The 24,221-nt window shown below is 40.6% G+C and overlaps 1 protein-coding gene across 1 annotated transcript; it reads left to right on the forward strand.

Moving 5' to 3' along the window:
* The first annotated feature begins 9,919 nt into the window (after positions 1-9,919).
* LOC114688758 (oogenesin-3-like) lies at positions 9,920-19,523 on the forward strand. The gene is made up of 3 exons (XM_037201783.1): positions 9,920-10,032; positions 10,471-11,049; positions 18,854-19,523. Exons 1-3 carry the CDS (start codon positions 9,920-9,922, stop codon positions 19,416-19,418), a joined length of 1,257 nt encoding a protein of 418 aa, XP_037057678.1. The 3' UTR covers positions 19,419-19,523.
* Positions 19,524-24,221: the final 4,698 nt, after the last annotated feature.

Consider the following 24,221-nt stretch of genomic DNA (forward strand, 5'->3'; position numbering starts at 1 on the left):
GAAAGCCAGAAGGACCTGAACAGATGTAATGCAGACACTAAGAGACCATGGATGTCAGCCTAGACTAATATACCCAGCAAAACTTTCAATCATCATAGACAGAAGGAACAAGACATTCAAAGACAAAGCCAGATTTAAACAATACCTATCCAGAAATCATGGCTCTATATTCCTTTCTTATCCATCTCGAGATAACATCTAATCCTTCTGTCTCTATGAATTTATATATTCTATATATTTCATGTAATACAATTCTATAGTATTTGTCCTTTTTTAAATGTAAAAACATTTTATGTACAACTGCAGGAGAAATAATGCACAGATAGATTGAATATAAAAACTGGTTGTAATTCAAGAGTCCAGGGTTATTTGAAACTGGAACACATTTTCTCTGTAGAAAATAGTAAAAATAATGACATTTCCCAATAAGCCCATTAAAGCCAAATAAAAGCTGAATTATACATATAAATATTGATTAGATTCTGGAATATCTTCATCTGTTCAGAGAGCTATGTTTTACTTAAGTTGTATAAATGAGATTTCTATTCATCTTCCCTTTCACTGTTTGATTTACAGCAGACATTTTTCTATAGGCTAATCCATAATCTGAAAAGATTTTAGCCTCCCCTCCTGTACAGCCTGCATATTCTTTCATCAGCTTCATAAGGTACAAATTCTTATCCTAATAATGAAATGTCTCACTAAAGCTTGCCCAGTGATTAGGCAAAATCAAAACTTATTATAAGTCACAGTCATCCTACGGTCCTCCCTGCTAGGTAGCCTCCCTGGATTTGTGGGTTGCAGTCTGATTGTCCTTTGTTTTGTATCTATTATCCACTTATGAGTGAGTACATACCATGTTTGTCCTTCTGAGTCTGGGTTACCTCACTCAGAAGGATATTTTCTAGTTCCATCCATTTGCCTGCAAATTTTATGATGTCATTGTTTTTCTCTGTGGAGTAGTACTCCATTGTGTATATATACATTTTCTTAATCCATTCTTCAGGTGACAGTCATCTAGGTTGTTTCCAGGTTCTGGCTATTATGAATAATGCTGCTATGAACAGAGTTGAGCATGTGTCATTGTGGTATGTTAGAGTGTTCCTTGGATATATGCCTAAGTGTGATATGGCTTGGTCTTGAGGTAGATTGATTCTGAGTTTTCTGAGAAACCACCATACTGATTTCCACTGTGGTTGTGCAAGTTTGCACTCCCACCAACAGTGGAGGAGTGTTCCCTTTGCTCCATATCCTCTCCAACCAAGACTGTCATTAGTGTTTTTGATCATAGCCATTCTGACAGGTGTAAGGTGGTATCCCAGAGTCGTCTTGATTTACATTTCTCTGATGAATAAGTATGTTGAGCATTTCTTTAAATGTCTTTCAGCCATGTGAGATTCTTCTTTTGGGAATTCTCTGTTTGGTTCTGTAGCCCATTTTTAAATTGGATTGTTTGTTATTTTGATATCTAGTTTCTTGAGTTCTTTATATACTTTGGAGATCAGTCCTCTGTCAGATGTGGGGTTGGTGAAGATCTTTTCCCATTCTGTAGACTGTCTTTTTGTCTTATTGACCGTGTCTTTGCCCTACAAAAGAGTCTCAGTTTCAAGAGGTCCCATTTATTAATTGTTGCTCTCAGTGTCTGTGCTACTGGTGTTATATTTAGGAAGTGGTCTCCTCTTTTTCTACTTCCTACTCTTAATTATTATCACTATCTCTATTAGAAAGATTCTCTTAACTAGACAGGAAGTACGTACATCATTTCTAAAGTTTAGAGTTTATAGTCAACTTTGCTATACAACACTGGGATTTAGTGAGTGTTGTCGTTATAGAGTTGTGATACTTGTTGCTAGGGGACTGTAACATTCTTGGGGTGAAGCCACACCCCAAAGTTGCCGAGTTCTCTCAGCAGTTCTGGAACCAGCAGAGATGCACTGTTAGTGGTAAACGGTCTTTAACTAGAGGCTGTCCCTTCACCTAAATTCATAATAGCTCCCCTAAGTGCTTCAATTCAGACAAACGTTTCTATTACAGCAGTGCTTTTGGTTTGTTCTACCATAAAACTTCACTTCACGCTGAGGGTGAAATTACCGTATTTAGCTGCTGTAAAGCTCTTCACAAAAATACTTCACAGCTATTAGTTGATAAAAAGTATTTTTCTAAAGGAGCTAGTAAAGGCAAAAGCAGCACAGCTCCAAACTCTATTTTCCTCACTGTTTGCATTAACCAGTGACAAAACCTCAGAAACACTAATTGAGCCACTTTCATTCTGGTTCCTTTATAGGAACATCATTGGAGCTGACCTTCCTTAATTCCATGCTCCTTACCAAACGCTCCAGTAACCACCAAGCTTCATTCTCCTCTTGTGAAAAAACACAAACATGTCCTAGACCCCATATTAACATAGGATTGGGACCCTTCCATAATCCAGACCAGGGATCTTTTATTTCACTTGAGCAAAAGGTGTTGCTGGAGAGCTTCTCTCCAGGTTCCACCAAGCCCCGCAGTCCCACAATCCACATATAAAATAATCACTCAGACACTTATATTACTTATAAATTGTATGGCCGTGGCAGGCTTCTTGCTAACTGTTCTTATATCTTAAATTAACCCATTTCTATAAATCTATACCTTGCCACATGGCTGGTGGCTTACCGGCGTCTTTACATGCTGCTTGTCCTGGCAGTGGCTGCAGTGTCTCTCCCTCCTTCTTCCTGTTTCCCCAATTCTCCTCTCTCTTTGTCCTGCCTATACTTCCTGCCTGGTCACTGATCATCAGTGTTTTATTTATATAGAGTGATATCCACAGCAAAAAAGTGCTTGGGTGCCACTGTGCCAAAATCTATCTGCGGCACACTGCTCATGGACATCCATATTCAAAAAGTTCAAAACAAAAAGAGCATGATTTATTGTATTATGTGGTGATTGAGGGTCAATTTTTTCCTTTTTATTTTTATTTTTTGAAGTTGTATTTTAAGACTGCTATGAGTCCTTTCTATAAAACCTTGTCCCTGAGGATTATAAGGAATACCTGTTTTATGTACGATTTCCCATTGGGTACAAAATTGTTGAAATGCCTTACTACTATATCCAGAACCATTATCAGTTTTAATAATTTTTGGTATACCCATATACGAAAAACACTTCAAGCAGTGCATAATTACATGTTTTGTAGCTTCCCTAGGTTGTGCACTAGCCATTAAAAATCCTGAATAAGTGTCAATGGTCACATGTACATCTTAATTTGCCAAATTCTGCAATATGAGTAACATCCATTTGTCATAGGTGATTGGGAAGAAGACCTCGAGGGTTTACCCCTAAGTGAGGGACAGGAAAATATTTTGGACATACCCCACATTGTTTAACTATTTGACGAACTGCTTCTTTGGTAAGATTGAATTGCTTTCTTAAGCTTTTGCTATTTTGATGATGAAGAGCATGTGACTGTTGAACCATTTCCACTTGGGATAATGCTACTCTCTTTGTTAACTTATCAGCCACTGCATTACCCTCAGCTAAAGGACCAGGAAGATTGGAGTGAGCTCTAATATGGCCCACAAAGCATAACAGCTTTCTTTTGTGGAATAGCATCTTGAATTTGTTGAAACATTTTGACTTGATGGTTGTTAGTTCCAATATTTCCACCAAAACTGTTACTATTCAAAGGAGCCAAGAACATAGACGTTCTTTCATGAAACATATCCTTCATTAGCTTACTCTGAGAAAAAGCATTTTCAGGATTCACTTCATTAGCTTTAACTCCTGATATTATTAGCAGCTGTGATATTTTAGCATTGATTTCTTATAAGGAACTTTCAGGTGAAGCAACTATTTTTTTGTAATTTTTTTCTTTTTTTCTTTTATTTTACAATACTATTCAGTTCTACATAACAGCCACAGATTTCCTTGTTCTCCCCCTTCCTGCCCCCCTCCCCTTCCCCCAGCCCACACTCCCATTCCCACCTCCTCGAGATCAAGGCCTTCCCAGAGGACTGAGATTGACCTGGTAGACTCAGCCCAGGCAAATGGAAACACATGAACTATGAACCAAAGGCTGAGGGGCCTCCAACTGGATCAGGCCCTCTGAATAGGTGAGACAGTTGGTTGGCTTGATCTGTTTGGGAGGCATCTAGGCATTGGTACCAGGTCCTGGGCTCGTTGCATGAGTTAGCTGTTTGAAACCTGGGACTTATGCAGGGAAGTGTGGTGGTATTCTAATTGTACTGAAATGTGATTTTGATTGTATGTTAATAAATAAAGTTACCCGGGGGTCAGAGCTATTAGAGCCATAGCAAGAGTGTGGCGGTGATGGCACACACCTTTAATCCCATAGATCTCTGTGTGTTCAGGGATACAGCCAGCATTGGAGACATATGCCTTTAAAACACATAGGGAGCTACATGAGACCCTGTATCACTTTTTTTTCTAGTTTTCTTTGAAGTTTTAATTAATTAATTATGAGTACACTGTCTGCATGTACACCTGCAGGCCAGAAAAGGACATCAGATATCATTATAGATGGTTGTGAGCTACCATGTGGTTGCTGGGAATCGAACTCAGGACCTCTGGAAGAGCAGTCAGTGCTCTTAACCCCTGAGGGAAGCAACTATTTTTTAAGACAGCTTTTCTGAAGTTTGTTTCCAGTCTATAAAGCAGTCATTGCTTTTTTTGAATGCCTGTTTCTTATCCCCTTATTTAGCTTTGCAAAGGAATCACTCATTGCAGGCTGTTTGTTCAAGAGGTAAAGAATTTTTTATCTGCCTCATACAGGGTCTGAGTATTTATCATGAGCTTTTAGCAGTAAGTCAATATTAGTATTTGTTGCCCACAATCTCCTTTTAAAAGCATTCTCTGGGAGATCAAGTTAGTTTATACCCAGTTTTCTAACAAAGCCACTATTTCTTATCACTGCCTCACTGATACCCTCACAGCATCTGTGAGGGAAACAAGAAAAAAGGAATTCTCATTAATAGATCAGCTTCTGAAAAGATGCATGGGTTGCATGGGGAACCCCAAGTGAAACACGAGAAAGACTATTTCTAGATCCTTCTGATATTGTTTTGTTAACTTGCTGTTAGCTAGCTGTCTTCAGCCTTAGGAAATGCTTCCTCTTATTCTACCTCACATGTTCAGGAAGCTAGAGGGACACACCTGAAGAAACCTACAGAGCTTTGACCTGGGATGGAGGTGGGACTCTTTCTGAAGCTGCTTTAAGATGCAGGGCTAGACTATAGGTTTGAGAACTCACCACTCAACAGCAGGCTGGACCAAGGGAGCTCACTTTGGCAAGTCTTTTGCCTACATCATTCTTTTCTTCATAAATCTGTGGCTAGAATGATTCCTTCCATCTTTTTAAAGCCAATCGAAATCTTTGGGAGTGGAGTAATAGAGACACAGTCAGGTTCCCTTAAGAGCAATTAACTAAGTAATCAACTGCTTTCTCAGTGTCAGATGCCCCTAAGGAAACTAAACATGTGTATGAAAGTGAATGTGGCTATATTTATTTTCTGTGATAAATAAGTAATGTATATAAATTATTTAGAACATTTTATATCCTTACAATGTAAAATGAAAGCAAACACTTGGAGAATATTATGTTATCTTAAAATAGTCATATAGAAATTAAAATTAGAAAAAAATTACAAAAGGCCAAGGAAAGCATGGGGGTGATGAGGTGGTTAGAAGAGCTTAGCCAAATATACAATTTTATAGTTAAATAGGAAGAACAAATTCTGGTGTTCTATTATTGTATAGTAGGGAAGCAATGGTTAACACTAATACATTGTCTCTTCTAAAATAGACAATAAAGATTGTTTTGAATACTATCACCACACAGAAATGCTAAAGAGCTAAAGGATGAATATGCAACATTATCTTGACTTCATCATTACCCAATGTATAACTGTGTTGAAAGATCATCTAATTGTATTTTATTATTGCACCAGTTAAGGATTAAATACTATATAAATATTTTAAGACAAAATAAAAAACATATTTTGTCATATAAAAAAAAAAAAAAAAAAGAGGTAAAGAATTTTTAAGTTTCCTCATATCTAAGACAACATTCAGTGTATAAACTGCTTTCTTTTGTTTTCTTAAGGATTTTTAAGTGGCTTGTTTGCTCTTATAGGTAGCTTTTTGTCTGACCTGAGTTCTCAAGAGGTAAGATTAAGCTTTCTAGCATTGCTTTAAGAAACTTCATTCTGAGCTATAAAGTTTTTGGACATATCGCCATCTTTAGCTGAAATACGACATTTCCCAGAAATCATTTCTCTTCATCAGCTCACTCTTACAAGCTAGTTTATGGACTCCATTTCCTATAGTTATTTTTGGGTCTGGGAGTCAACCTCCATTTCTCTTTTACCAGACTTGCTTTAAAAGTTTTTGCTTTTGCAACAAGAGGTTTGAACCAAGAGTTTTAAGTTTTCAATTATGGGACATTGAGAGATTTTTATTCTCTCCTCATCTGGCTTTAACAGGACTCCTGCCTTCATTAGACCCTGGCCCTGGATCAGAACCCAACCTGCCTCCTTAGCTGGCATTGAGGCTGGCATTCCTGATAGCAACTTTCCTCCGGGCTTGTGTTTGCCTTAGCCAGTCAGTGAAAAACAAAGATATTTACAACAGCTTTTCCATAGCTCCTTCAGAGAGATTTTCTCCCACTGATTTTATTCTCATTTTGTTTGTTCCTTTCCCCCCAGATGCAGAGCTTCAGGTATCTGTCTGGGGCTCTGTACCTCTGCTAGCTGCCTTTGGATGTAGGGGCTCCCCCCACCCCCAAATCTGCCTCAAACTAGCAGCTGTCAGGTCATGCATTTTCTGGGGAGGAATCTGTCCCTTCTCCATTTCTTCAGAGAGTCTTTCTCTGACAGTTCCCAGTTTGGTCTCAGTTTATCCCCTCTGCCCCAGAAACAGTTTTTGACATGAAAGTGGCAGCTTTTCCTGTTACTGAAAATAGGGGCTTTTTGTCCGCTTCTGTTTTCGGGGTCTGTGGAGTTTGTGTTCATAAATCAAGCTTCTGCTTTTCTAACAGGGGAGGTTTTTGCCATCTCTAAACTCCCATTAGGACAGGTGTTTTGCCTCATCAGGCCTTCACCTGGCCCAGTCCCCCAGTGGGTTGTGTTTGCTTGTCTGGGTGCTCAAGGACAGAGTTTATGCCAGAGGCAATTACCCCTTAGGGCTACACTACCTCATCTCACAGGGAGTCAGTTGAAACAAAGCTTTTCTCAAAGAGATGCTTTCTCTGATAGAAAAGAAATCTTTACTCCTGGATAGTTCTGTTCTGCCCTGCCTGAGCTCTTTCCCCAGACAGCATTCTGACTCAGCAGCACAACTGCTTCAGACACAGTTCAGCTTTACTGTTTTCCCAGAAAGTTTAGGTCTTTACTCTGATAGAAAAGCTTTTCTCAGATTTCTTTTTTGCAGCTATGGACCTATCAACCCGGGACTTGTAGGAAAGCAGAGAACTGTGCCGTTCCCACCGGCTTTAGCTTTATTTTTCATTAGCAATCTTCCCCTGGGTCCTGCACCTTCCTGCCTCAGCTCTGTGCTCCAGGAAGTTTACAAGTGCAGGAATCCTAGTATCCCTGAAATGCACTCCAACTCAGAGGCTGGCCAGTGGCCTCTGGGTTGTTGGTCAGAAGCAGGGATGCAATGCTAAGGGAGTTTGCATTGCTTCAGGGGACCTTTGCTTCAGTATGATTAAGCACCTTTTCATTCTGAAAAGGCTCACTCAAAAACAAAACCCTTGATGCCTCAGCTCAGCTGTAACTGAAAAGCTTGGCTTTTTTTGTTTTTGTTTTTGTTTTGCTTTTCCCAGTAAAGTTTCCTGCCCTTTTGGGCTCTCTGTAGCTCTTTACCCTTACTCTCCCAAGTTTTTCCCTCAGGGGACTTTGACCCACTGCCTTTTATTAGCTTGAAGAGACAGAACTTTGAAGTTTTTTAGGAACTTGTCCCTACCTCCTGCATTGCAGGGATGATTTTTAAAGCTTGAAAGAGAACTTAGAGAGGTTTTGCCCTCTTAAGAGGTTTGTTGTTTTCCTTTTTAACTAATCACAGGTGACTCCTATACTAATATCTTCAGGTGATTCTAATGTTTGTCTTCCTGAGAGAGAGAGTTCTGAAAGGCTTTAGTTTTTAAGAGAGCTTTTAGTTTAAGAAAGAAAGAATAAGACTTTTTAGAGAGATTTTCCCCAAATTTCCCAAGAAAAACTTTAGTTTTTTTTTTGTTTGTGTTTCTGGTTTTCAGAGCTGTGGACCGAACCCAGGGCCTTGTGCTTGCTAGAAAGCTTTTTAGTTTAAGAGAAAGAATCTCTCTGTAGAACAGGCTGACTTGAACTCATAGAAACTGTCTCCAAGGGATGAGATTAAAAGCATGTGTCACGAACACCCAGCTTGCGCTGATGTTTAGGTCAATTTAAATCAGAAATGGTTGTGTATACCTTTAATCCCAACACTTGGGAGGCAGAGGCAGGGAGAGCTCTCTGAGTTCAAGGCCAGCCTGGGATACAGAGTGAGTTCTAGGAACTCAGAATCTCTGCCTATGCTGAGATCCTGTAACAACAACCACAATAGCAAGAAGTCCTTTTTCTCTGCTATTTGATACATGGTCCCATCATGGAGACTAGGATGTTCTAAATCTTGCAGGAAGCAGCCTGATTCCCTGGTCTCAGTGTTCAAATTATAATGTTCCATTAGTTTGGGGAGACCTCAAGTAGGATGTTCTAGAACTCTAGGAGTAAGTAATCATGATATTGGACTAGTCAGTTTCATGACTGTGACATGTAAATTATCATTTCCATCCCAGAGTCCTTTCCAGATGCTTTACAAACATTACAGACCTAGGCAGTGGCTACTGAAGGTTTATTGACCAACTTTTTACTTTTAATGGTTTTTTGTTTTGGTTTTGTTTTTTGGTTTTTTGGTTTTTTTCGAGACAGGGTTTCTCTGTGTATCTTTGTGCCTTTCCTGGAGCTCACTTGGTAGCCCAGGCTGGCCTCAAACTCACAGAGATCCACCTGCCTCTGCCTCTCAAGTGCTGGGATTAAAGACGTGCACCACCAACACCCGGCTGGTTTTGTTTTTCAAGACAGGGTTTCTCTGTGTAGATTTGGAGCCTATCCTGGAACTTGCACTGTAGAGTAGGCTGGCCTCCATCTCGTAGAAATCTACCTGGCTCTGTCTCCCAAGTGCTGGGATTAAAGACATGGGCCACCACTGGTGGGCTGTTTCTTTCTTACTCTGTATAGCTCTGTAGCACAGAGAATACAATCTTGCAAGCCTCCTGAAACATCAGGACAAGTTATAACCAACAAGTAAAGTCAATAACTAATGATGTCCATCTCAAAGATTCCCTCAATTATTCCAGGCTGGGTCAGCCAGGTGAACAGAGACTGGCAAGGTCAGAAACTGGTTGTTTCCTTTGCTTTCTTTGAGGTCCTGGAGAACTGACCACATGGGTGAGCCTTCAGGCTTCCTGGAGAGCCCTTAGTGGAAATGGACTCACCTGAACTGTGGTTGGAATAGGATGGGGTGTTTGGGAAAGAGCATGCTTTTGAGAGCCTTCACACTGCAGACAGGAGAAGTGTGGCTTTAAAACCATCACATGGTGATCAAAATGTGAAAACAGAAATGTCCACCCTCACCACAGAGAGGTCCTTGTGTGGGAAGAAGGGCCTCCTAAGTTTTCTGAATGGTGTCTTTGCTTTCATGCTTCCTCAGCATTATTATCCCTGAAAACCAGTCATGATGGGAGACCAGGCCCCACCCACACTCAAGCAGCTGGCAAGCAGAGGTTGCTGAGGGAGGAGGACTTGACACTTTCTATTCTGGAGGACCTGCCTGTGGGGCTGCTCTCGGAGATGTTTGAGGACGCCTTCAAGGACAGATGTACAAACATTGTGAGGGCCATGGTCACTATATGGCCATTCCCAGACCTTTCTGTAGGAGCCCTGATAAAGAACCTGACCTGGAGACTTTGAAAGCTCTGCTTGATGGACTAGATGTGCTGATTACAGACAAGGTTCATCCCAGGTAATCAGGTCCCAGCTAGGGTGGAGGAAGGCTGTGGTGGTACAGAGAAGGAACAACTGGGACAGGGAGAACTTGGCCAAAGGTGGATCAGAGGCTTCCTATAGCATCAACCTAGAAAACTGCAGAGGTTTGGGCCAGGTCTCAGGCGTCAGGGCAATTAATGGCAAATGTGGAGGGCACAAGAGTAGACATAGCCACTGAGGAATAGGCCTCTCCTTGCCAGCTCCACAGTTAAAAGTGGAATGATGCTGGGGTTAATGGGAATGGAATGGTGGGAGGTGAGATGCCTTGCTGGCAAATATCCATTTTCACTGAGCATGAGGCTTGATTTTGAGAAAGCAAGATTTGGAGGGAAGCTGATTTGACATGTGGACAAGAATTAGACTGTAAGATGTTTCTTGTCTTATTTTCTGGGAATTCTACCTGTTTTACTAACAGGAGGTCAAACGTCAGAGTACTTGATTTGACGGATGTGGACCATGACTTCTGGAGCATTAGGGCAGGAACCCATGAAGGTGACTGCTCACCACAAGCCAAGGGGCAGGAGCAACTAGTGGAGATCTGTCCTAACTCTGAGGTGAAGAAATGTTTTAAGGTAGTAACTGATCTTGAACTCATAAAGGCCAGGTTCAATCTATGTGACTGGTACTTGTTACGGTGGGCCCAGCAGCAAAAAGATTCCATTCATGTATGCTGTAGAAAGCTGAAGATTTGGGATTCACCTGTCCTCGCTGCTGTACAGATCTTCAAATTGATAAATCTAGACTGTATCCTGAAGCTGGAACTGACCCAGTGGTCACTTGAATTCATGGTACAGCTTTTTCCTTACTTGGAGCAGATGAGAAATCTTCATACCCTTGAGCTAAAGGGAATTCGCAAGCCCTTAAGATCTGCTGCTTCTGCAGAGCAAGAATGGATAAGCATGTTGCTTTCTCAGATCTCCAGATTCCCTTGTCTCCAGAATCTCTCTGTATCTAATATCTACTTTTTAACAGGCTGCCTTGAAAAGTGGCTCAGGTAAGGAAGGATGGAGAGCTTCCTCCAGAACATAGTAACCATATCCTTTTCTCTACAGATTAGTGGGTCCTTGATGGTCTGACCACTGTGAACCTAGCATTGGTGGAGACATAGGTTAACCCGGTAGATGAGTCCTATGCTCAGACATGTGTGAACAGGCACTAGCACACCTGCAATTGCTCATGCGTAAAAGGTTGTTTAGGGTCCAAAAAGGGGTTGAGTAGATGGGAAAAATGTGATATTGGGTTTGAAGTTGGGGAAACTGGACACAGCAGTGGGTTACACACATATCAGGGGACTCTTTTTTATGTATTAAGAAAAATTTTTCATTCATTTTACACACGAATCAAAGACCCCCCTCTTCCCTCCTCTCCTCACCTCAGCACCCCTTCCCAACCCACCCTCCACTCCCACCCACAAGAAGGCAAGGCCTCCCATGGGGAGGCACATCCAGTAGAAGCAATTCCAAGCCCTTCCCCTGCCTCTAGGCTGTACAAGGTGTCCCCTCATAGGTAGGGTGATATAAAAAGCCCGCTCATTCTCCAGACATGGATTCTGATCCTACCGCCAGGGGGCCCCCCTAGCAGATCAAGCTATGCAACTGTCTCACCATGCAGAGGGCCTAGTTCAGTCCCATGCAGGCTCCACAGCTGTTGATCCACCTTTCATGATTTCCCACTGGTTTGGTTTGGTTGTCTCTGCATGTTTCCCCAACATGATCCTGATGCACTTGCTCATAGAATCCCTCTTCTTTCTCTTTGACTGGACTCCTGGAGCTCTGCCTGGTGTTTGGCAGTGAATCTCTGCATATGCTTCCATCAGTCATTGGAGAAAAGCTCTATGATGACAGTTAGGGTATTCACCCATCTGATCACTGGAGAAAGCCAGTTTAGTTCAGGCACCCTCTCCACTATTTCTAGAAGTCCCATCTGGGATCATTCTTGGGGATTCTAAGCAACTTTCCCAGCACTGGATTTCTCTATATCCCCATGATATCTCTCTATCATGGTATTTCTTCATTGCTTTCCCCATCCATCCCTGTTCCAGCTCATCCATCCTATTCCTTTATGTTCTCATCCCCTATATCCTAACCTCCATTGTCCACTTCTCATCCCCATTTTACTCATGGAAATATATATTTCCCCTTCTCAGGGCGATCCATGCATCCCTCTTTGGGTCTTCCTTGTTAGTTAGCTTCTCTGTATTTGTGGATTGTTGTCTAATTATCCTTTGCTTTACATCTAGTATCCGCTTATGAGTGAGTACATACCATGTTTGTCCTTCTCAGTTTGGGTTACCTCACTCAGGATGATATTTTCTAGTTCCATCCATTTGCCTGCAAATTTCAGGATGTCTCTTGGTTGAAATATTAAGGCAACTCCACCTAGTTAAAAGGGAGGTTTATTTTGTGGGGTAACTTACAAGTGAAGGGATAGGTTACAGGTTCCGGGAAAGGTGAAGCACAATCCAGCTGTGTTCTCTGGAGAACTCTGCTCAGTCTACCTCCAGCATCCAGCATCCAGGAACCAAGAGAGCCTGCACTTTCAGATCTCAGGTCTTCAGTGCTCCTGTCTCATGCCCCACCTTGTAGGTGTGACAGTTACCAGAAGCATCATTTGGGGTAGTAATTCCTGGACAGAGCTGGAACAGCTACCCACTACAGATGTCATTGTTTCTCTGTGCTAAGTAGTACTCCATTGTGTATACATACCACATTTTCTTAATCCATTCTTCACTTGAGGAGCATCTAGGTTGTTTCCAGGTTCTAGTTATTACAAATAATGGTGATATGAACATAGTTGAGCATGTGTCCTTGTGGTATGTTTGAGCATTCCTAGGGTATATGCCCAAGAGTGGTATAGCTGGGTCTCCAGGTAGATTGATTCCCTATTTTCTGAGAAACTGCCATACTGATTTCCAAAGTGGCTGTACCAGTTTGCACTCCCATCAACAGTGGAGGAGTGTCCCCTTTGCTCCACATCCTCTCCAAGATAAGCTGTGTGCAATGCTTTTGATCTTAGCCATTCTGACAGGTGTAAGATGGTATCTCAGAGTTGTTTTGATTTGCATCTACCTGATGATTAAGGATGCTGAGCAATTCCTTAAATTTGAAATTCCTTTTGGTCATTTGAAATTATTCTTTTGAGAATTTTCTGTTTAGCTATGTAGTCCTTTTTTGTTTGTTTGTTTGTTTTTGTTTATGTTTTATGTTTTGTGTTTTGTGTCAAGACAGGTTTCTCTGTGTAGTTTTAGTACCTGTCCTGGATCTCACTCTGTAGACCAGGCTGGCCTCTAACTCACAAAGATCCATCTGGCTCTGCCTCCCAAGTGCTGGAATTGAAGGTGTGTACCACCACCACCACCACCACTATATCCATATTTTAATTGGATTGTTCCTTACTTTGATGTCTGGTTTGTTGAGCTCTTTATATATTTTGGAGATCAGTCCTCTGTCAGCTGTGGGGTTAGTGAAGATCTTTTCCCATTCTGTAGGCTCTTTTTGTCTTCTTGACCATGTCTTTTGCCCTACAAAAGAGTCTCAGTTTCAAGAGGTCCCATTTATTAATTGTTGCTCTCAGTGTCTGTGCTACTTGAGTTATATTTAGGAAGTGGTCTCCTGTGCCAATGCATTCAAGAGTATTTCTACTTTTTCCTCTATCAAGTTCAGTGTAACTGGATTTATGTTAAGGTCTTTGATCCACTTGGACTTGAGTTTTGTGCATGGTGACAGATATGGATCTATTTGCCATCTTTTACCATGTTGACATCCAGTTATGCCAGCACCCTTTGGTGAAGATACTTTCTTTTTTCCATTGTAAAGTTTTGGCTTCTTTGTCAAACAAAAATCAGGTGATCAAATGTATGTGGATTAATGTCAGAATCTTTAATTTGATTCCATTGGTCCATATGTCTGTTTTTATGCTAATGCCAGGCTGGTTTTTATACTATAGGTCTATAGTAGAGCTTGATGTCAGGGATAATGGTGCCTCCAGAAGTAGTTTGGTTGTATGGGATTCTTTTAGCTATCCTGGTTTTTCTTTTTTCCAAATGAAATTGAATTTTGTCCTTTCCTGGACTGTGAAGAATTGTGTTTGAATTTTGATGGGGATTGCATTGAATATGTAGATTGCTTTTGGTAAGATTGCCATTTTTACTTTGTTAATCCTACCTATCCATGAGCATGGGAGATCTTTCCATTTTCTGATATCTTCTTCAATTTCTTTCTTCAGAGACTTAAAGTTCTTGTCATACAGGTCTTTCATTTGCTTAGTTAGAATTACACCAAGGTATTTTATATTATTTGTGGCTGTTGTAAAGGGTGATGGTTCTCTGATTTCTTTCTCAGCCCTTTTATCATTTGTATATAGTTGATTTTTTTTTTTGAGTTGATCTTGTATCCTGCCACTTTTCTGAAGGCGTGAATCAGCTGTATGAGTTCCCTGGTAGAATTTTTTGGGGTCACTTATATATACTATCATATTGTCTGCAAATAGTGAAATTTTGACTTCTTCCTTTCCAATTTGTATCCCCTTGATCTCCTTTTATTGTCTTATTTCTCTAGCTAGAACTTCAAGTACAATATTGAATAAATATGGGGAGAGTGGTCACCCTTGTCTTGTTCCTGAATTTAGTGGAATCACTTTGAGTTTCTCTCCATTGTTTTTGATGTTGGCTGTTGACTTGCTGTAAATTGCCTTTATTATATTTAGGTTTTTTCCCTTACTTCTGGTCTCTCCATGACCTTTATCATGAAGGGGTGTTGGATTTTGTCAAAGGCTTCTTCAGCATCTAATGAGACGATCATGTGGTTTTTTTTTTCTTTCAGTTTGTTTATATGGTGTATTACTTTGACAGATTTTTGTATGTTGAACCATGCTTGCATCCCTGGGATGAAACCTACTTAGTCATTGCGGATAATTTTTTGATGTGTCCTTGGAGTATGTTTGCCAGTATTTTATTGAATATTTTTGCATTAATGTTCATGAGGTAGATTGGTCTGTAATTCTCTTTCTTTGTTGCATCTTTGTGTGACTTGGAAATCAGTAACTGTAGCCTCATAAAAGGAGTTTGGTATTGTTCCTTCTGCTTCTATTGTGTGGAACAATTTGAACAGTATTGAAATTAACTTTTCTTTGAAAATGTAGTAGAATTATTTGTTGAAATCTTCTGGTCCTGGACTTTTCTTGGTTGGACTTTTAGGTGACAGTATCTATTTCCTCAGGGGTTGTAGGTCAAATTAAATAGTTTATCTGATCTGGATTTAACTTTGGTATGTGATACCTATCCAGAAAATTGTCCATTTCTTTCAGATTTTCCAATTTTGTGGACTACAGGTTTTTTAAAGTATGACCTGATGATTCTCTGGATCATTTCATTGTCAGTTGTTATATCTCCCTTTTCATTTCTGACTTTGTTAATTTGGATGCTCTCTCTCTCTGCCTTTGGTTAGGATGGATAAGGGCTTGTCTATCTTGTTGACTTTTTTCAAAGAACCAACTCTTTGTTTCACTGATTCTTTATATTGTTCTCTTTGTTTCTATTTCATTGATTTCAGCTCTCAATTTTATTATTACCTGGTGTCTATTCCTCCTGGGTAAATTTGTCTCTTTTTGTTCTAGAGCTTTCAGGTGTGCTGTTAAGTCATTAGTGTGAGATTTCTCCAACTTCTTTATGTGGGCTTTTAGTGCTATGAATTTTCCTCTTGGCACTGTTTTCATAGTGTCCCATAAGTTTGTCTTTGTAGTAAATTCATTTTCGTTGAACTCTAGGAAGTCTTTAATTTCTTTATTTCTTCCTTGACCCATTGGTGCTTAAGTTGAGCATTCTTCAGTTCCCATGAGATTGTAGGCTTTCTGTAATTTTGTTGTTGAAATCTAACTATCAGCCATGATGGTCTGATAGAATATAGGAGGTTTATTTTAGTTTTTGTATCTGTTGAGATTTGTTTTGTGACTGAATATGTGGACGCTTTTATACAAGGTTTCATGGGGTGCTGAGAAGAAGGTATATTCTTTTGTGTTAGGGTTGAATGTTCTGTAGATATCTATTAAGTCCATTCAAGTCATAACATCAGTCAGGTCCCTTATTTCTCTCTTAAGTTTCCATCTGGCAGATCTGTCCAGTGATGAGAGTAGGGTGTTGAAGTTTCCCACTATTAATGTGTGGGGTTTGATGTGTGGTTTAACATTAGTAATGTTTCTTTTACATATGTGAGTGCCCTTGTATTTGGGGCATACGTGTTCAGAATTGAAACTTCATCTTGGTAGATCTCTCCTGTGATGAGTATATAATGTCCTTCTTGTTCTCTTTTGATTTTTAGTTTGAAGTCTATTTTGTTGGATACTAGGATAGCTACATCAGCTTGTTTCTTAAGTCTATTTGATTGGAAAGACTTTTCTCAGCCTTTTATACTGAGGTAGTGTCTGGCTTTTAACTTGAAGTGTGTTTCTTTTTCTTTTTTCTTTTTTTAAAATTAGGTTTTTTGAGACAGGGTTTCTCTGTGTAGCTTTGGAGCCTGTCTGGGAAATCACTCTGTAGACCAGCCTGGCCTTGAACTCAGAGATCCACCTGCCTCTGCCTCCTGAGTTTTGGAATTAAAGACGTACACCACCACCACCACTGGGCAAGACATGTTTCTTATATGCAGCAGAAAGATGAGTCCTACTCTGTATCCACTCTGTTAGCCTGTGTCTTTTTATAGGTGAATTAAGTCCATTGATATTAAAGGATATTAATGACCAGTGATTAATTCCTGTTATTTTTTGGTGGTAGTGTTGTGTTCATTTCTCTTCTTTGGGATTTACTACTGTGGGGTTATCTATTGCCTGTGTTTTCATGGGTGTATCTGACTTCCTTATGTTGGAATTTTCCTTCTAGTGCTTTTTATAGGGCTGAATTTGGGGATAGGTATTGTTTAAATCTGGTATTGCCTTGGAATGTCTTGTTCACTCTATCTATGGTGGTTGAAAGTTGTGCTGGGTGTATTAGTCTAGGCTGGCATCCATGGTCTCTTAGTGTCTCCATTACATCTGTTCAGGACCTTCTGGCTTTCAAAGTCTCATTGAGAAGTTGGGTTTTATTTGATGGGTCTCCCTTTATAAGTGACTTGGCTTTTTCCTTTGCTCTTCTTACTATTCTTTTTTTATTCTGTGTTTTAGTGGTTTAATTATTATGTGAGAAGGGAACTTCTTTGGGCAGTCTAGTCTATTTGGTTTTTTATTAGTTTCTTGTATCTTCATAGATATTTCCTTCTTTAAGTTGGGAATGTTTTCTTCCATGATTTTGTTGAATATATTTTCTGTGCCTTTGAGTTGGTATTCTTCCCCTTCTTCTATCCCTATTATTCTTAGGTTTCATCATTTCATGGTGTCCCAGATTTCCTGGACATTTTGTGTTATGGCTTTTTTAGCTTTGGTGTTTTCTTTGACTGACAAATTATTTCCTCTATTGTACCTCTACACCAGAGATCTGTCGTCTTTCTCTTGCATTCTGTTGGTTTTGCATGCATCTGTGCTTCCTGTTTGTTTACCGGGATTTTCTATGTCCATCATTTCCTCTGTTTGTGTCTTCTTCATTATTTCTATTTCAATTTTTCAGATCTTGGACTGTTTCCTTCACAAGTTTAATTGCTTTTTAACGGTTTTTTGGCCTTCTTTAAGGGATTTATTGATTTCTTCCAATTTTTTTTTTTTTGCCTTTTCCTCAATTTCTTTAAGGGAATTTTGCATTTCTCTTTAAAGGCCTCTAACATCTTCATTTTTAAGGTTGCTTTCTTCTGCTTCTTCTAACTTGTGATGTTCAGGTCTTGCTGTTATAGGAGGCTAGGTTCTGGTGATGCCATATTGCTCTTTATGTTGTTATATGTATTTTTGCCCTGATGTCTACTCATCTCATCCTCTATTAGGTGCAAGAGGTAACTGTGTCAGAATGAGCTGCTATTGGTACACTCTGTGCTGGTTGTGTCTGTATCTCAATCTTAGCTCTTGGCTTAATTGGAGCTGGCAGATTCTGTATATCAGGGAGCTACTCCTATTCCAATCCAAGCTAGCTGATTCTGTGGCTCAGTCCCTCTTGGTCTTCTCAGGGCTCTTGGTCTAGTCAGAGCTGGTGGATTCTTTTTCTCATGAAGCCTCTCTTGGTCCAATGAGAGCTAGTAGATCCTGTGTCTCAGGAATCCACATGAGAGCTGGTGGATTCTTTGTCTCAGGAAGTTACTGGAGTCTCAGGCAGGTGGGTATTGGAGTAGGGTGTGTGTCCTTTAGATTGCAGGGTTTGATGGGGGTTTTTGGTGGAGAGAGCCTGGCCACAGGAGTTTTCACTGCAGGTCAGCAATTGGGGCAGAGGTGGATGGGGGTTCCTGAGGACTGGTTGTTCCACAGGATCTGTGTCCTAGAGGCAGGACTCTCTGGGTGGGAGAAGAGTCACTCAACTCTTGATCCTTTAAGAGCTGGCAGATTGGTTTCCTTGTCTCAGGAAATTACTGGGGTTGCAGGCAGATGGGTATTTGGGTAGGATGTGAACTTGTGGATTGCAGGGTCTGATGGGGGTTTGGTAGGAGGAGCCTGGCCTCAGGGGTTTTCCCTGCTGGCCAGAAACTGGGCTAGAGTTGGGTGGGGGTTCCTGGGGACTGGCTGTGCCCCAGGGCCCATATCAAAGGATTCTTAAAGACACTGCTAGGATGAAGCTGAATGATTGCATCATATAGACAGACTAAATTTGGGAAAAACATCATATGCCTTGCTTTCATTCCCACCAATCCCCTTCAATACTATTTGGCATAACTAATCTCTTGATGTATCCTTAGGTGCCTTAAGAACCCCATGAAGACCCTGTCAATCAGTGACTGCTGGCTCTCCCAGTCAGACTTGGATTACCTGAGCCAGTGCCTGAACATCCAGGAGCTCAAACATCTGTACCTGATAGGTGTAGAGCTATCTGATTCATGCCCTAAGCTTCTTGGGCTTCTCCTTGAGAGAATCTCGAGGACCCTGCAAACCCTGGAATTGGAGGAGTGTCAGATGAGGGACTGTCATTTCAATGCTATCTTGCCTTCCCTGAGCCAATGCTCCCAGCTTACTATGGTCAATTTTTGTAATAATAGCATCTCTTTGCTTGTCCTGAAGAACCTTCTACATCACACAGCCAAGCTGAGCAAGCTGACCCATGAGAAATACCCCGCACCTCTGGAATGCTATGAGGAATTGAGAATACTTAGAGACAAATTTATGCTACTTTGTCCTGAGCTGCTGGATATACTCAGAGCCGAAAGGCAGCCCAAGAAAGTCTCCTTTTCTACAAGAACCTGCTTGTACTGTTTTCACTGCTGTTTCTATAACCTGGAGGACAGACTTTTTTGCCTTTGTCCATAGGTAGGATAAGGTTTCCTCTGGTACTAAAAATGGAAGCCTAGTGTTGGGAGTGTATGTATACTGTGGACATCCTCGATTGCCTATAATAAAATGTGCTGAGTTTTATGGGTTGCTAGTGTGTCTTCATCGGAGTGCACAGCCCACTTATTCCCAGCATTTCAATATCTGTTTCTTTCCCATCGCCATAACCAAGTCATGGCATGTGACAGACATGTCTCTCATCAAGGGGTTCTATAGCATATGGCTTCACAGTGCTTAATATATTGGAAAGAAAATGGAGTGCAAAGGGTTCAGATCACAGGGACTCAGGTTGACATAAGAACAATGGGATGAAGGGACAGGAGACTGGTAGAGTCAGAGAGAAAATTATATGCATTTCTAAGTGATGATTTGGCATCAGAGAAATAATTAATACTTGTAAATGTTGTTCTGGTAGCTTTTAAAGGTAGTGTGGGACCCCAGTAACCTGGAGGAGTATTGTCTGGTGTTCTTCATAGTTAGTGATTTTTCAGGACACAGTGCATTAAGAATACCAGGAATTTTTTTTTCCATGACAGGGTTTCTCTGTGTAGCTTTGAGCCTTTCCTGGAACTCTGTAGTCTAGGCTGGCCTCGAACTCACAGATATCTGCCTGCCTCTGCCTCCTGAGTGCTGGGATTAAAGGTGTGCACCACCACTGCCCGGCAAATACCAGGAATTTTAATCATGCAGGGATGTCTCCTCAGTGGAGATAAAAAAAATCAATACCTACATTCCATCTCGAAAACCCAGAGTGGATTTTGTTGAGGACCTAGAGAGCTTTAGCTATAGAGGCAGACTTCACCCAAATTCCCCAGAATGATTATCCCAGACTACAGGTCACATATACTTTACGGCCTGCTAACCTCTATGCTATTGGTCCAAGATCACACCAGATATGGGCCTTTTAGCTATAGAACCCATCATCATGGTCATGTGTACTTTGTAAGAAAGTTTCTATGTAGTCACACCCTAAGCTTTATTTTGCATCTGGAATTGGACAGATTGGACTGGTTGCTGCCTGGAACACTTGCCTAAATTGTACTATGTTTTCAATGTGCTGCCAGTGAACAGTCTGGCAATAGACTCCCCAAAGTCTGATCCAGGTTGACAAAGTCAAATATGCACTGAGTTTTCATTCTTTGCAGATTATGATATCCACTGAGACTTGAGTGGGACCCTTACAAGGGACCACCTTCAAACAAAACCCTCCAATAGTTGAACAAATGTCATACTCTTGACCTCAAAACTTAATTCTGGATCTTAAACCTGTAATTGTGATTTCTGTCTGTATTTTGGTGTGGCTGTCCCTGAAGCTGTGACATATGTTCTCTCTCTCTCTCTCTCTCTCTCTCTCTCTCTCTCTCTCTCTCTCTCAAGATTCATTTATTTATTATGTATACAGTATTCTGCCTGCATGCATCCCTGCAGGCCAGAAGAGAGCACCAGATCTCATTACAGATGGTTGTGAGCCACCATGTCGATGCTGGGAATTAAACTCAGGACCTTTGGAAGAGCAGCCAGTGCTCTTAACCTCTAGGCCATCTTTCCAGCCAACATATGTTCTCTTTTGCCTGTACATTTAGATAACAATAAGAGAATTGGTATCCAAATATTTCTTCCTCAAATTGTTTATTCAAAATAGAGACAAGAGAGTTTCCATTGCACTAGGTTTCTAGCTCTTCCCAGAAATGTTTCTCCCAGTACTCTTTCCCTCCATCCTCATGACCCTCCTGTTCTCATCCCCACACCCCTATCCAGATGCCTCACCCTGTTCACTGGTGTTGTCTTTTCTATTTCTCCTTCACAGTGAGATCCATGCATTGCCCCTTGATCCTTTCTTCTTATTTAGTTTCTCTGGGTCTATATTGTAGCATGCTTACATACCATGTTTGTCTTTCTGGGTCTGAGTTATCTCTCTCAGGATGATCTTTTCTGGTTTCATCCATTTGTTTTTAACAGCTGAGTAATACTCTATTGGGTAAATGTACCACATTTTCTTTATTCATTCTTCAGGTGAGGCACATCTAGGTTGTTTCCAGTTTCTGGCTATTACAAATAAAAATGCTGTGAACATAGTTGAGCAAATGTCCTTGTGGTAGGGTGGAGCATTCTTTGGGTATATGCCCAGTAGTAGTATAACTGGGTCTTGAGATAGATCAATTTCCATTTTTCTGAGAAACTACCATATTGATACCAAAATGGCTTTACAATTTTATATTCCCAGCATCAGTTGAGGAGTGTTCCCCTTGCTCCACATACTCACCAGCATGAGCTGTCACTTGTGATTTTTTTTATCTATGCCAGTCCTACAGGTATAAGATAGTTTGGACCCTTTTCTCCTGCTTTGTCTCTCAGCCTTAATAAGAGAAGAGGTGCCTAGTCTCACTGCTACTTGATATAGCATGGATATTAGAGATCCATGGGAGGCCTCTCTTTTTCTGAAGAGAAATGGAGAAGTGGGTATTTGGGTGCTAGGAAGAGAAGTGAAAGGAAAAATGAAGTTGGGTTACAAAATCAATAAAATAAAACAAAAAGAAGTAGAGATCAGAGGTCTTGTACTTGATCATCATCGTTGTGGTTGTGTGCAGACTGTCATGATTTCTAAGACAAGGACATTTCAGACACAATGCCAATGTAAGCAGCCCTTGATGGAAATAGGACTTGGCAGTTATCAACACTCAAACCTAATATCACAGTAAGAAGGCACAGTAGGACCACGAGCTGTCTCTTCCCAGTGTGTCGTCACTTATTACTCTCAAAGTTTGCCTCTTAGTTTGGTGGTACTCACCCACTGCACCATTTAAAGCCTGAGGAAGCAAAACTGTTAGCTTAAGACAACAGGGTTGAAGTCACTGTCTCAAAGCCAGTGTGCAAAGGACATAAACTTTCATACATGATAGAGCCACACAAGTGCACACAGAGCATCTAGAAAGCTTGAACTCTGAGACAGGGGTATTCCTGTGACACTGGATACTTCTAGTTTTAAATCTACTTCTAATAAGTAAACTTATCAAATCTGTTTATTTATAGTCCAGATAAAGGCCAATACTCTTACATTATCCTGGGTGTATTTCTCCCAAACCAAAGATGTACATGAGTGGTTCATGCTAAGATGTTCAGTTGGATCATAAAGTTGGCTGAAGGAAAATTAAAACATAGAACAAAGGGAATGGGGTCTCTCCACACTACTCTTTTTTTCCTTCATTTTTCTTTTTCTTAATAGCCTCAAAACCCATACTTTCCTTTGAACTTCAGACCTTTAATTCTGGTCCTCCTGAATGCTAAGATCACTAATTTTTTTTTTTTTTTTGGTTTTTTGAGACAGGGTTTCTCTGTGTAGCTTTGGAGCCTGTCTTGGAACTTGCTCTGTAGACCATGCTGGCCTCGAACTCACAGAGATCCACCTGGCTCTGCCTCCTGAGTGTTGGAATTAAAGGTGTGCACCACCACCACCCAGCTTCATGTCTATTTGTTTTTTTTTAATTTATTTATTATGTATACAGTGCACATATCCCTGCAGGCCAGAAGAAGGCACCAGATCTCATTACAGATGGTTGAGAGCCACCATGTGGTTGCTGGGAATTGAACTCAGGACCTTTGGAAGTGCAAGCAGTGCTCTTAACCTCTGAGCCATTTCTCCAGCCCTGAGATCACTAATATTTATCAACAGGCTCATCTCACTATGGGTCCTTATTCTTTAAGCATTTCCCTTTGAGTTGGTAACCTTCAAGTAAAAAGCTATAATAGATGGATAAGTTTCATATTCTTGGCCTCTAGAACCCAATCAATCTAAGAACTCTATCTTAACCATGGAATTGTCATTTGTCTGCATTTTAGCATTGCTATCTCTGAAGCTACTCCTTTAACTTTCCTTTTGCCTGTATGGTAATAAAAGACTTTGCTATCACACTATTTTGCCTTTGTCACTTTTTCAAACATATTTTTATTGATTAAATGGGAAATTTTCATCGTGTACTCCAGTCATCCATAATTTCTGGTCCTCCCAGGTCTACCCCACCTTGGGGCTTCCCACTGCCCCAAAGGATAGAAAATGAAAGAAAAAACAAGCTCTATTTGTGTTGTCCGTATAGTCACTGGAGGCTGGTCAAGCTAGGATTCACTTTTTTAAAATTAAAAATAGAGATGAGAAATCATTGTGGTTGTGTGCTGACTGTCAGGATGCATAAAGGAATCTTCAGGAAGAATACTAAACAAGAAGTAAAAACTGAATACCAAGACAGGGATATTTCACACACAATGCTCCCATATTTAACCCTTGTTGGAAGTCACATTTGAAATTATTTACAGCATATCAATGCTCAGGGATCGAATATCCCATTGAGGACATGGCTGGATGACAAAATATATATATCTCCAAACATCCAGAACACATTATAGGTTGTCTAAGAAGAGAACTTTCCATAGCTCAACTCCAAGTATTGAAATATTTCCTAATTCTATTCAGTCAGCCCTACATCAATCCATCTGCAGAGAAAAGGAACCACTGTTACCTGGTTCCTCATGTCAGGTTCATACAGGAGACTCTCAAACTTCATGTGCAGTAAAGTTTAAGGTCTCCTTCTTAGAGTTTCCTGGAATGACCAACATGCATCTCACAGATGGATATGACAATTCAAACAAAAAAGACATGGAGTATGTTTGAGATGGCTCAGCAAATAAATTTGCTGTCTGCATCAGGACCAGGACCTGACTTTTGTGTGAGGAATGAGAAGACTGATTCTTTTTTGTTGTTTATTTGTTTTTGATTTTCCCAACATGGTT

The sequence above is a fragment of the Peromyscus leucopus genome, unplaced genomic scaffold, assembly GCF_004664715.2.
Source record: "Peromyscus leucopus breed LL Stock unplaced genomic scaffold, UCI_PerLeu_2.1 scaffold_1428, whole genome shotgun sequence".
In the NCBI taxonomy this organism is placed as follows: Eukaryota; Metazoa; Chordata; class Mammalia; order Rodentia; family Cricetidae; genus Peromyscus; species Peromyscus leucopus.

What these genes read in the sequence shown, in the direction of transcription:
- LOC114688758 (XM_037201783.1), top strand. Translation starts at nt 9,920, where the DNA reads ATGGCCATTCCCAGACCTTTCTGTAGGAGCCCTGATAAAGAACCTGAC. An exon ending in ACAGACAAGGTTCATCCCAG is followed by an intron (nt 10,033 to 10,470) that starts GTAATCAGGTCC and finishes TTTTACTAACAG; the next exon opens with GAGGTCAAACGTCAGAGTAC. An exon ending in TGCCTTGAAAAGTGGCTCAG is followed by an intron (nt 11,050 to 18,853) that starts GTAAGGAAGGAT and finishes ATGTATCCTTAG; the next exon opens with GTGCCTTAAGAACCCCATGA.